The following is a 14,457-nucleotide window of genomic DNA, read 5'->3' on the forward strand; positions in this document are numbered from 1 at the left end:
GGCAATCTCTGTTACGTCATCATTATGCGCGGGAGCGATATTTTTTGGCTGCGCGTAAACACAAACCTGAGGAAAATGCATCAAAGCGGACTCGATCTGGTCAAGGTGGTTATAAGAAATATAATAACTATTATCGTCGAAAAATATCTTTAAACTCGTAGTAAAAAGAAAACGCGAGTATTTATATATTCATTAAATAGAGTTTATAGAGCTTTAGAGCCTGTTCGTCACGATATATGCAAAATCACCAGGAAGGCTAGCATATATTTAGCTATATGTGAATATATCATACTGTTTAGATCACGCCTCGGTACTCTTTTTGGTTGCCTCTGTATAGTTCTGGCACTATAAACCTAGCAATAGCTAGCTAACGCGATATTATTCGTGTGTTCAAAGGTTGCCAGCTCTCCTGCAGGGTTGTGAGACTATATAGATACATTTTTTTATAGGTACAAGCTCAGTTTTTGGAATGGAAAAACTTAGCCATGTGTTGTATGTCAGGCTATTATGCTTCCCTAATTTCCTTACATGGTTAGATCCCAGAGGTTACAAGGTTGACCATTATATTTAGCACATTAGCTTTTTGCAAGTTTTGTACATCCTTGCCCATGTCCATTTTTTATGCATTGTGTTACAAGATTTGGTCTTGGTGTCATGAAAAGTGAGAGACAGAACATCATAGATAATTTACACTTTATTGTAACCTGATTTCATTTTAATTTTAGTACACACTGTAGATTGAAAGACTTTCACTTGCTTTTAAATTATCAAATGCTTGTTTTGTAGTCCTAATATTGCTCCAGTCATGGTGTATTTAAATTGTCTTATTCTCTAGGTGCATGTAGGTGGTGGATATGACTCTGATTTCAGTGATGAGGAAGGTGGAGGACAAGAATCTCAAAATGGACAAAAGAGGTGATGTTTTCATTGTACAGCTAAGTCCATACATATTTGGATATTAACAAGTTCATAGTTGTAGTTGCAAGAAACACTATAACCAGCCTATATAAGTGTTATAGAGAGGCATTAAGTTGAAAAAGGCCACAAAAGCATTGCCAAAGACCTGGCTGGACAACCACACATTGTGAATTCAAGAATGTAAAATATTTTACAGAGGATGTAAAGGCAGCTTTTTAAGGCCTTAGGCTGAAGAGATGTTGGGTGATGCAAAAAGACAATGACCCAAAGTCCGAGTAAGTAAATTAAAGAATGATTGAAGGAGGAGACAGCATGAAAACAGACATTTTTGGTATTGGGTTGCAAATCCTTTGCAGTTAGCAATTGCCTAAAGTCTGGAGTTCATAGACATTGCCAGATGCAAGGATTGTTTCCTGGTAATGCTTAGCTGCAGTTGTCTTCAGTTCCTGTTTGTTTCGGGGGTGTTTTACCCTCTATTTGCCTTCATGAAAGGTCAGGTGATAAATGTGGCCATTGCAGAACATTTCACATCTTTACCATTAATAAAGTAATGGGTTGCTTTATGCTTTAAGCTTGTTATTCTTTGGGTAATTGTCCATTTGCGCTGTGGGATTGTCCATGTGGAATTTCCCTCCTGATAAACGACAGATTTTAAAATGTCAGCTGTTGCACATAAAACATATAATTGCTTATTTCTGTTACATAGGAAACATGAAGATGAGGTAATGCAGAAGCAATTCAAGAAAGGTCCCTCCACGGTCGCCCACAGAAATGTGGCTGCTGAAGAATTAGACAGGTATAGGCAAAATATCACATTAAAGAAATAATAGGAGACATTTTTTTATTTCAGATTTCTACCCAGTTTCCCCAAATACATTCAGTTCAGACATATTTAGTGTCCAACATTTCCTTTTTCTACAGTTTTGCACTAGAAGCACTAAGGCTAATATTGTTAAGAAGTAATGGAAGTTTATCACAGTCAAATGTTGTTATTGTGCATATTATATGGCCAATGGCAAGCCACTTTACAAATCACAAATACAATCAGTACAATATACAAAATATCATACAAAACAATCACAAAAACACTTGTTTTGCTTATGTGGAATATATTACTGATATTCTAAGATGGACTTACAAAATCACGGACCAAATTTAAGCAATTAATTTATACAAGTTACACAATAATTAGGGTAAAGGGGGAAATATTTAGCGGGTTTGACGTCTTGTTGAACTTAACCTTTACTCTACTGCTCTGTTCTGAGATTGTTTTATTTACTCTTACAGAGAGGAGGCCAGGAACCGACGCCATCATTTCATGTCTATGAATGCCATATCCTTGCTAACACAGATAGTTCACAAAGTGTTTTCAGTGTCTCAGATATTGTGTTACACACCACCTTGCCATGTTAAAAGTAGAAAATGTGGTAGTACAGTTTATAAAGGCTATAAGATTGCTAATCTAGTACAGCAATGTGGACCAGTATTTATAGTGTGAGATGTTTGATAAACATTGCAATTATAGTTTCATTGAGTTTTTAATCCTTGATGTTACATCTTCAGTTTGATAGACATAAGAAGTTTGTTAGTGATTACATACTGTACTATGGAGGAAAGCTTAAAGACTTCAAACGATCCACGTAAGTAGTTTCTGTTAACCTAAATCTTTCATTTCACACAAATCAGTCACCCTGCAAGATAAACCTGATTGTTCCTGAATCAGCTCTGTCTGATCTTTATGCAGGGCTAAAGATAAGATAGATCTCGACGTGGTGAGGGAAAACCACCGCTTTCTTTGGAGAGACGAGGATGAGGAGGATATGACATGGTAGTTTACAAACTTTAACCAAGCTAGGTTATATTTACATTGATTGTGTAGTTATAAAAATAAATATGAATGGTTTGCAGGGAAAAAGAACTTGCAAAGAAGTATTATGATAAGCTCTTCAAGGAGTACTGCATTGCTGACATCAGCAGATACAAAGAAAATAAGGTATGTGCCCTTTTTGCCAATGCAGTCTCTTTTTTAAATAACAGAACACTTACAACATTTTTTTATTTTCCTTCTTGTAGTTTGGATTTAGATGGCGTATTGAAAACGAAGTAATATCAGGGAAAGGTCAGTGTTGTTGTTTTTTTCTTCTTTTTCTCCTTCAAAAGGGGCAGTGGTGGCTCAGCGGTTAGAGCGCCGGGATATCGATAACAGGGTTGTGGGTTCGATTCCCGGGCTCGGCAAGCTGCCACTGTTGGGCCCTTGAGCAAGGCCCTTTACCCTCTCTGCTCCCCGGGCGCTGGAGTTGGCTGCCCACCGCTCTGGGTGTGTGTGTGTGTACTCACTGCCCCTAACACATGTGTGCGTGTGAGTGTGTGTTCGCTACCAGATGGGTTAAATGCGGAGGACACATTTCGCTGTACAGTGTACAGTGACAAATACGTGCACCTTACCTTACCTTACCTTACATTCTGCTACCTTCACATAACCCAAGCATTGAGATGTAAATGGCCACATTGAGATTCCATTTCTGTATTCTAGTTTATCATCTTTGAATATGACTGCTATACCTCTGTTAAGATAATAATCCATTACATGAGTTTCTTATTTATTTGTGCGGGTTGTTGTTTAAGTTGTAGTTTATATTATAGAAATTATTAAATATTAATAATTTCTATAATATATATTAATATATTATTAATATTATAATTTCTATAATAGAAGTTATTAAATATTTTTTTATTCCAGTGGCATTTGTTTTGTTATTTGTTATGGATTTATTCTGATATTCCTGTTTTGTGCCACATTAAAAAACTATTTAATCTGAAACACTCTTTAGAACTGTAATATGAATGAGTGGGGCTAATCTGCAATATAATTAATAGGTGGATATATGTAAATTAGTTGTTTTCTGTGACATCAGATAAACTGTCATTAAAATCAACTCCTTAGCAAAGACAAACTGCCTTTTTTAATAATGCTGGAGAATTTTACTTTACATGACAGGGGCCCCTTTAATAGGACCTGAAAGAACAGAACACTTAGTGTTTACTTTGGTGTCTTAGGTAGTATTTCTTAACATTGTGCTTCTTCTCAGGTGAGCATTAATGCAATAGCTATATACATAGTGTAAATGATAGCTATATACATACTGTAAATTTTCCTACAACTTCATAAGGATACATTCAAATATTCATTTATTATTAATACAGTATCCTGAGGACAACTTCATGTTTCAAGGGGGGGGGGGCATCCAGTTATATACAGTATGCAGATTAGACTCAATATTACCTAATTATTTAAGCTAATTAATTAGATTGACACGTGACTTTCCATTTACCAAATATTCTCATGTAGCAAACGTTTGTTGTTTTTGTCTTTTTGTTTTTAGCTGGGGTCATCCTGCTAGACTGGCAAATTAACCTCAGATGTTTGGGCCACTAGATGGGGGCAGAGTTTTAGATTCTGTGCAGGTGTGACCAAAGCATGACATGCTAATTATCGGATTATACAACTATCTGGAGTACTGTTGTACTCTTGCTCTATAGACGCCTGTTTTGAGAAGTTCAAATAAAAATGGTAAAAACTGAAAATTATTTATGGAATTTGTTTGTGGCAGTTTGAACAGAATGTTTGCAGGACCTGAGAGTTGTCTCATTTACATTCCTTGTGTTGTCTGAAATGACATTGATTGAAATGTGCAATGAGAAAACAGGAAAAGCAGATAGTGCAGCTGTAATCATGTAGAATGTAACTGTGACCTAAACAGTTTTGACCCTATAATACTTCTGCCCTAACTGCAAGTATTTTGATGACTTTCAGGCTTTTAGTTGGTCTAATAAAAATGTGTGAAAATCTCAAACTAGTCTACACTTTTGACCTGAACCAGTTAGAGGAAAAGGAATGGCTAATTGACTTAAATATGTTTTTCAAAAGTTTACCAGTCCAGAATTTGCTGGGAGGTGGCCAGTCTTTAATCTGCCATTAGCCTTCACCTGCTCTGTCAGCTTCAGTAAACCAGGGAAAGTTGGAGACATGATGTAATTCAATTGCAGTTATTAAAGAAACTGTTCTGTGAATTACAAAACCTTAATTTAATTTAATTTAATTAATTATTCATCATAAATCCCCCGAAACACAAATGTGACATTTATGTTCACTTGGTAGTCAAATATAGACAACAAAAAAGGGGTCCAAGCTGTTTTTGAAAATAGCTCTGGGCTTTTAATTTGTGTAAAAATTATTATAACATTCCAAAATCAATGCAGTTGAATTTACAACTTCAAATTGATATGACACACTGAAGCTTTTAAAGGTTTATTATTGTGGCCTAATAAAGATGAACCTGATGCATTTTTGCATTTCTCTAAAGACGCTTTTTGCCAGATTTACAGGTCTTAACGACTTGAATGCTACTCACGTGAGTTTAATCAGAGGGGCCTCAAGTCACAAGTACGTCACAGCAGAGACAAGATAATTGGCCAACACATTAATCTGTGCGGGCAGCATGAGGATAATGGCCAGCTCAAGTCACTCTCACTCCCTCGGAATCATTTAACAACTCCTAAAGCTGACTTGTGGAGGTCACTGATATAAAGGCCTAGTCAATTTAAGTGTGTTTACCACATGGTGACTTGGAATAGGTTGGATCAAAGTTTACTAGAATGTCAACAGCAAGCAAGCTAAGATAAATACGCCTTTTGGACATCAGTGTGTAATCACGTTCCTTCTCTAGACCCGCTGGCACCGCTTGGGCATTTCAGCCTAGTCTGAACGTGCCTATGTTGGTATTGCGTCTCTTATCAAAATATTTTCCTGTGTACTTCGGAGCTGGACCAGTGTCGCAGACCTTAAAGCAAAATAGGACAATCAGCAACAAACAAGACTTTGGGGGCTTGTGCTAGACAAAAATCAATTTTATGTCAGCGATTTTTAGCAAAACACAAGGGGGAGGTGAGCCCTAAAGCTGACCCAGATGGTGTGCTGTGAGGAAAGCCTGGCAGAGGTGCTCTTCCTAATGACGCATTTTCCCTCCAGTGGCAATCTGGAGGATCCCCTACTAAGCTTACTGGAGCTAAAGCCAACCTGTTGTTGATCTTGGGGAAAAGGCCAAGCCAGGGGAACTCTCTCTCTCTCTCTCTCTCTCATCACACTTGGCTAGTTTAGTGTTTGATTTTAAGCTACTAAAACCCAAATAGCTTCAGCCTCAAGGATCACAGAGACACCATACATACTGAGGCAAAACCAGTTAGTTTTACTAATACATTCGCTTTTGACCAGGTTTCATTGACATGACAAGCAATCGCCATGGGCATCAGGCAAGCCCACATATAAACGTGTGTTTATTGCTCAAGGGCCATTCTGTTGCTGATGTGTCTTTTTTTTTCCTCCCGTGATGTGTGGCAGGCCAGTTTCTGTGTGGGAACAAGAATTGTGACAAGCAGGAGGGCTTGAAGAGCTGGGAGGTGAACTTTGCTTATGTGGAGCACGGCGAAAAGAGGAACGCACTGGTCAAACTGCGTAAGGCTGCTCTCAGATGGGCACTCACCTAAGCTCTACAGCTATTATTCCCCTCCCTTTCTTCTCATTGGTCTTGGAGTTAATCTAATTACTGCATACTTAAGGAATGACCATCCGTGTGCATTACTGTACACAGCCTGCCACATGTTTGTCATTGCTTGTAGGCAGTACTGGCAGTAATTAATTAGATATCACTCTTCTTCAAATGTAATTGTTTAATGTTGTCATAATTGAGCTATACAAACTATTAACCAAGTAAGAAGTTACAGTTTATGTCGGAGTGCCCAATTTTAAATGATGTTCATATATGTACATTTATGTGGGTGAAAATTATTTTAGCAACACACATGTTATTGGCTAAGCCCTGACTAAATTTTCAGAACTAGCTAGTGAATGGTGGCTTAAGTACAACACTTATTATGGCTAAATCCATAGCAATTTTTTCTTAAAATCGCTGGGAAAAATATGTACAATAATGAATGTTGAAATGACGTAACAGTTGTTAGCACACACCAGCTGAGAGAAAGCATGTTCCTCCAGTATCTCCCTTGCTCTTCAGTACCATCTGTGCATGCAGGAGCTTTTGGACCAAGCATGCACTGGGCACAAGTGTTTGCATTTCACATTTTGGCCAAAGGTTTGTGGACACAGGTCTACTAGCATATTAAAATGGCTTTTAGGCTTATTTAGGCTTATTTCAGTTTTGGCACCCTCAATTTTTGGCCAAATGTTTGTGAACACCACACTCTCAAGACACCACAGACACTACACATCACATACACTCAACACCACTCACACTACACACTTCACACCAGGTCACACTGATGTCACAAGCTGAGAGAATGCATGCAGTGTCCGTTCTCTCCATTGCTCCCTAGCACTGTCTGTGTTTGCACGAGCTTTTGGACAAACCCTTTTTTTCTGTAAAAGCTTTGGTAACACATTCTACTTTTTGGCCAAATGTTATTGGACACTTCATATTAGCCAATCATATTGGATGAGCATTTGGGCAGACATTTTGGCACCTCACATTTTATCCAAAAGTTTGTGGACACAGCTCTATTAGCCAAACATTTTGGATGAGCTTTTGGACCAACCATCTTTTGGGCTAAAACCCCACACAAAAGTCCACACGCTCCACACCACCCACACTACACAGTGTACACCATACACAGCACACTGCACACACCACATTACATTTTACACACACACCCATTTACACACGGCATGCCCCCCCATGCCATGCTCGTACACACCACATACACGTTGACAAGCCAAATTAAAGTTTGTTCACAAACTTTGCCTTTCTAGCAAAAAAAATAAATAAATTTTTGTCTGACCGCAATTATGAAGATTCAAAGACTCCATTCCAACTTTAATTGTGCACCATGTTTGTGATAGGTGGGCTTTTTACATCTTTTGGATTGGTCCAACATTACTGACAAAAGAACTATTGGTCAAACCTTAATTCTTCAAAACTGAAATGTGAATTTAGGTTATTCTGTAAAATTATTGTATGGTTTTCTTTCTTTTATTCTGTGTTGTAGGACTCTGTCCAGAATGCTCCTTTAAACTAAACTATCATCACAAGTAAGAAACTATGCATTTATTTTATCACAGTTGCTTTGTTCTGAAAGAGGTGCCGTAAGCAAAACTGTTGGGAGGGATCAGTTGCTTACCTGTTCCCACTATTTTTCATTATCCATTGAAGCATGTTTGTTTTAAGCAGTCACTGATGTTAAGATGTTTCTTTGTCTTTTTCAGAAGGAAAGAGGCCATGGTTAAAAAAAAAAAACACAGACCAAAGAGGAATAGAGATAAGCAACAGGAAAAGAAGACATCACCCAATCCTAAAAAACATAAGAACAAACAAAAAGGCAAGACAGTTCACAGCCTGTTATTTTTTATTTATTACTGATTTACACTTCACGCATCAACATTTTAAACCTCAGTTACAGTAAGTACTTTTGCACCATGCAAAACCGTTTTTGTTTTAGTAGTTAGGAAAGTTATGGGTATCAGGTTACAGCACACAAGAACACATGGAATGAAGTGCCTTGCTCAGGGGCAGAACACTGTTAATGAATGCACATAGGCAGATTCATACAAGAACTGCAATGCAGTGGAAAAATACCAGCTTACAAAGCATTCCAGTAGCAGTCCAAGCTTGTAATGTCTTTTGTTATGATTTACGATAAGTGTTTGCCCTCTGTCTGAATGTTCATAGTAAACACTAAATGATATTCCAAACCAAATCCTAATGCATAAAATGGACCCTGTGATAACAAAAACCCAACAATGTGCTAGACATTTTATATACCTGCAAGTGCTTTGCTAACTTCCTATTGTCTTCGCCTGTTATGTGGGCATTCTTTTTTTTCATTTGCAGAGTGCTAGGCAGCTGCATAGAGGAGCACACAGCTTATTTGTAATCAAGCTAAAACCCTCACAAACTGTTGTATACTTTTGCATATTGTTTCTTTACTTTTTTTTTGCATGCAGCTATAGATGGATTCAGTACCTATAAAAAAAGCATTCACCTCTTTAATGGTTTTATCCCCCCATGGTATTATTGCTTTTATAAATTGAATCATGGTGAAGAATATCATTTTGCATTTTTTACATACATTTACAAAAACAAAACAAAAGTTATGTCAATAAAACAAAAAAATGTAATGTAAAATAAGTGATTCCATATACATTCTCCCCATTTAAAGTGACTGACCTAATTCAACAGAAGTGCTGGAAATTGGTGCTAGGCATCTCACAATTAGTGAAATGGAGTCAGAGGATAAATACAAAAGATGGTCCAAGTCTTGAACAACCCTTGGAGTTCAGTTAAATCCATCAATAGGAAATGGAAGGAATATGGCATATGTAAATCTACCTAGAGCAGGCCGTCCTCACAAACTGGGTGACTATGTAAGAAGGAGACTAGTAAGGTAGGCCACATATGACCCCTTTGACTACTATTTACTTTAAGGGGTGTGAATATTTATTAGGGATGCACAATATAACGTTTTAGCATCGTCATCACAATGTGGGCAAATTAAATCAAATGCTTACAACTTTTTTGCTGCTTGAAAAAAAAATCCCTCTTGTTTACTATGACATACAAGATGCAAATCATATTAGTCCAATATCATTTATTTTACTCTAATGTTGTGTACATGGAGTGCAATATTAATATTGCAACGTGATGGATCACTTCTGGGGAAAATCTAGTAAGAATTCCTGTATTTTTTTTTTTTATATCGCAATATATATCACAGAAGAAAAGACCTTTGCAATGTCAGTTTTTTAAATATTGTATAGCCCTAATATTTATGCAAGCACTTATTGTCCATTATAGATTATTATTTAATTTACATTGCTTTTAATGTTTTTAACTTTGATATTTTTTGTAGTCAAATGATATTGACCACAATTCTGTTTATAAAAGTAATAAAAAAAGAAAACAAAGAGGGTGTTCTACCTCATGTTCATAAGATTCATTGGAGTCAGGTTTGAGCTCCCCGTTTTTTCTGCACCTCCACTATTTAATGATTATTTTGTATCTTTAGTCAATTCATGAACTGACAATTTATACCATGTTCATGTGGCCAAAAAGATTTGATTCCCACTTATTTATATTGGATTTCTGTCTTTTATGGTGATGCTTTTACCTTGTAGCACTTGTAGAGACTTGTAGATAGATAGACATTGAGGGAAATGGCATCATTGCAGCGGTAAGAGCATAGGACACTGTAAACATCATGTATTAAATATCTGTCAAACAATATAAAATTTACTCCATCTGAGCATATAAAAGCATAGGTATATACACATTAAGACTAAAAAGGTCATTAGCTTTATAAGTTGAGTATAAGAGTGCAGAAATCTGTCAATATCTGACATGCTGCTCCTTGCTACAGCGCGTGTGTTTCATTGTTACTGAATCGTCTGATTATTATATATGTGGAGCAGTTGTACAATAGTATCTGGTTTGACACACTTTCTTCCTCTGTCAACAGAGTGTTCTACCTCAGATTCAATGGAGTCAGGTTTGAGCTCCATATTTTTTCGTCATCACTTTTGGTTATATCTTTTATACATTTCATGAACTGACACTCATTAATGTGGCTACTATGTGAATCTTGTGGCCAGTGAATCCCACATTTATATTAGATCTTAGTCTTTTATAGTGATGCTTTTACCTTGTAACACTTTGAGATTTGTTCAAAATATAAAGTGTGTTACCAATAAAATGTATTATTAATTTTTGTGTTATGGTTATTATTATGTCACAATAGCATCTAAGATTATTTGTGGACCACTGATCCATAGGCACAAGAAACTACAGTTTTGTTTCATCGCACGTTTTTGGATTATTTTCTGTTGAGCAAACAAAACTGGAACTTTTCTGGCCAATGGATCAGTGTCTGGAGGAAGAAGAATGAAAGAGCCTTAACATAAATCTGTTTGCTTGATGGTTGACATCTTAATGGGCTACAATCTGATCAAAGGCTTTGATTAGCATCTTACCACACTTGTAGTTTTGAGCTTTTGTCTTGTTTTTTTAGAAAGTGAAGAGGGTGGTAAGACACCATCTGGGTCTAAGCACTGGAAAGGCCCAGCTCCTAATTTAGTGGAAAAGTCACGGTGAGCACTTTGGTCATGACTTTTTAATGGTCTAGTGTCACAAATGGTATGTCATACACATGCAATTGCTTGTATGTAGCAAATAGCATTTAACATTAATTAACCTTGTTTGTCTCTCTTCCAGGGAAGAGGAGTTTGACGAGTACTTTGAGGACATGTTTCTCTGAGCACATTTGGCATGCAGTCAAAACTTTCAGCTTCAGCAGTTTTGGATTAAACCTTCAAGAGACATGTCTGTTAGCTTACTTCATGCATAGAAAGGTTACAGTGTATTGCAAAAATATTCAAACGTCTTAAAAGTCTACATTGTCTGGAGTGCAAATGTCATTGTTCTGTGTTTTTTCAAAATCTGTGTTCAAAATCTATTCTTTTAAAAATAAATATATTCTTTGAAAAAATAGTAACCAAAAAAAGGGGAAAAGGTCACCGTTTCTGGCTAAATGTCCCCCTTAATTTAAGCCCAAAATCCCAATATGCACCATTTGGTCAGTTGAAGAAATGGAAGCTGCATCATGCCACCCAGGATGAACTGTCTACACAAGGCCATATCAAACCACAAATGTCTGAGCAAAAGGAGGTCTTGTGTGGGAAGCCACAGAGAGGCAACAATGTGAGCATGACTGAGACTGGAGTGAAGTTTTACCAGTCAACGATAGCTCTGCATATAGCTGACCTACATGGGAAGGTGACTAGAAAGAACACATTACTAAAGTAAATGAACAAATCCACAATAAGTCTCTGTACAGTGGAGACAGTACTGATTAATACTGATGGTGGGACTTCCAAAACAGTGAAACCTTCTTGGTTCTGATTCAGTGTGAGAAGTAGTCAGTTTTTTTTTTTTTTTATTGTGGGTCATAAACTCATTTAGTAGACTTGTTCACAGTGTGTGGAAGTTGCTAAATGTCCATCAGAGTACTTTTTTAAAGTGCTACCTCACAATTACCTTATGTTCTCCAGAGATGTTGCCTACTACAGCTAAAGCTTTGTGTGAACTTGCAACAACCTAAAACAAACACTGAACACTGACGCAACAGCAGAATACCACATTGGGTTCTACTTCTGTCTGCCAAGAATATAAAGCTGAGGCTGCAGTAGGCAAGGCTCACCAAAGCTTGATTTCTGATGAAGCATGAATCCATGACTATGAATCTATGACCTGTCTTATACCAGCAGTCAAAACTGGTGGAGATGGTGTAATAGTGTGATTTCTTAGCAAACTTGGGGCCTATTAATACCAATCATTACTTGAATGGCACAGCATTTAAGTGTTGCTGATCATGTTTACTTTATATTTGTTTACAACAAAATACCAATCTAGATTGTCTGATGACTTTTAAGGAAGTTGAATACTTTTTCAAGGTACTGTAAGGTACTGATGACTTTAAAGAACATATTGAACACTGGGATTAAATTCATCTTTGTACATTCCCAAAAACATATATGATGACTCCCAGGTGAACTCAAGAGCTTCCATTCCCAACACCATTCCCAAATTCTGAAGTGCATGGTTCGAGAAAGAGAGTAAACAACCAACAAAGAGGAGAGTTCTGCTCTATTTTGCTTGTGTTTGGTAGTAATTTAATCAGCATGTATAATCACATTTGGTGTCAGTAAGCCTGTTTCATTAGTATTTGCTGCATCACAAATCAAGCTGTTGCAAAGAAGCCCCAGACTTTGACAGAAGAAAGATGCCTGTTGACTTGGCTGTCAGCCAAGTACCTGAGCTTCTTTTGCATAGGCTGATCCAGCTTTATTAAGTAATCCTTCTTTGCATGATAGAGGAGTCATGGGGTTGGCTAGTGCTTAAAAGTCCTCACAGTTCTCCAAGTGTCCTCTAAGCAATCTGGCAGAAATAGCCAGAAACAACATTACAAGACGCCTATAATCACCAGTGTGGTAAGCAGTAGACAGTGAATCTAAACCATCTGAAGAATGCATTTATTTGTTTTCATGATATAATTTACAGCATATTATACATGCAACAGAGCCCATTCAGTTACAGCACATTAGATGTGAATCTGTTGTCTTTCATTAGGATTTTACATCAGTAGTATGTCATAGTGTACAACCACAAAAGAAAACTGGCAATTTAATAAGATAAATCACTTATGACAGTGCCTTCTGTCTTGGTTAAAGAGTATTAAAAGAGGGGTCATCTGAGCCTCTCTATGGAATGTGTCACAAAATAAAGAAGAAAGGGACAAATAGATGACCTATGCATTATTTTTAGATCCAGCAAAATTTGGGCAGGAAAATCATTTAGGGGTTTATACCTACACTTTTTTTGGCAGGAAAACAGAATCAACGTTCAGTTCCCCATGTTTTACTCTCTTCAACTTGTCATCAACTTTGTGCTTAAACACCACAGAAGGTCATTCTTGACTGGGATGTGCATTCTGATATGCTTTTCAGTGCTTTAGCTCATAATAAACAAGGAGAACCTCCTGTGACCTATTTTATTTAACAGTTGCATTTAAAGATTAAATCAGGTCGAGCTTAAGTCAATGTCAGCTTCCTCTGTTCAGTCTAACATTACTTTTGTACTGCCAGCTCTTTCCTGAAGTTTTCATCATAAAAGCTCAGTAAGATCATCTGTTGAATTTCCCTTTGTTCGGTTTTACATACTGATTTATTTCACCATCTTCAAAATTATTTCCAATTTTTTTTCAACAGGTAAATATGTAATGTCCTATCATATATTTACATTCTATGTAATATATGTTGTATGTAGGATTATGAAATACATGTACAAACTATGCTCCATATACATTAGATCTCATTAAATAATCAAAGTGAAAGGTCATCCATTCGGTCACAACAATGTCATAACAGTCTCAATGACTTCTGCACCGTCAAACCAAAATGTGGACAACAGTTATTACTGAATGATTACATTGCTCCCTGTGTCTTGGCTTACATTTTTAGTTTCATGTCTACAGAGAAAAAAAAAGTAGAAAATGATTCATAGTGAACAGTGGTTCAAAATAATCTCTCAATAATCATGTGTGTAATGTGGAAGTTACGCATATGAATCTAGAAGAGCGCACATTGTCATCCATATGCATTTTTAGATATCTCAGTTAGAATACCTGTATGTGTATGCACATGTATCAAATGCATATATTTAACTGTCTAAGCAACTGAGAAGGTTTGACTAACATCACAATCAATTTGAAGTTTTTCAGACCTTTTTGTAAAACATAACATTATTCCTAATATATTTGTGAAATGTGCTAAATAATTAAATTGATTTAAGTTAATAACATTTTACTCATGTGTTACTTCCTCGCAATGTATTTTTCTCCAGTTAAATAATAGAATCATTTTGACCTTTAGACTAATAATAAAGTATTACAAATTGCTTTGACTATTCTACATCAAAC

At 36.6% G+C, this 14,457-nt stretch overlaps 1 protein-coding gene across 1 annotated transcript; it reads left to right on the forward strand.

Annotated features, from left to right (window-relative positions):
* Nucleotides 1-21: 21 nt before the first annotated feature.
* Nucleotides 22-11,393, forward strand: fra10ac1 (FRA10A associated CGG repeat 1). The gene is made up of 14 exons (XM_072668113.1): nucleotides 22-105; nucleotides 836-915; nucleotides 1,625-1,714; nucleotides 2,206-2,251; nucleotides 2,482-2,558; nucleotides 2,663-2,746; nucleotides 2,827-2,911; nucleotides 2,992-3,037; nucleotides 6,317-6,430; nucleotides 7,978-8,020; nucleotides 8,195-8,307; nucleotides 10,444-10,473; nucleotides 10,993-11,071; nucleotides 11,196-11,393. Exons 1-14 carry the CDS (start codon nucleotides 25-27, stop codon nucleotides 11,236-11,238), a joined length of 1,011 nt encoding a protein of 336 aa, XP_072524214.1. The 5' UTR covers nucleotides 22-24; the 3' UTR covers nucleotides 11,239-11,393.
* Nucleotides 11,394-14,457: the final 3,064 nt, after the last annotated feature.

The sequence above is a fragment of the Salminus brasiliensis genome, chromosome 22 (assembly GCF_030463535.1).
Source record: "Salminus brasiliensis chromosome 22, fSalBra1.hap2, whole genome shotgun sequence".
Taxonomy (NCBI): domain Eukaryota; kingdom Metazoa; phylum Chordata; class Actinopteri; order Characiformes; family Bryconidae; genus Salminus; species Salminus brasiliensis.

Bases quoted from the DNA above. Each gene is read 5' to 3' on its own strand.
- fra10ac1 (XM_072668113.1), top strand. From the start codon at position 25: ATGCGCGGGAGCGATATTTTTTGGCTGCGCGTAAACACAAACCTGAGG. The intron at 106-835 runs GTGGTTATAAGA...CTTATTCTCTAG, and splicing joins GCGGACTCGATCTGGTCAAG to GTGCATGTAGGTGGTGGATA. The intron at 2,747-2,826 runs GTAGTTTACAAA...AATGGTTTGCAG, and splicing joins GATGAGGAGGATATGACATG to GGAAAAAGAACTTGCAAAGA.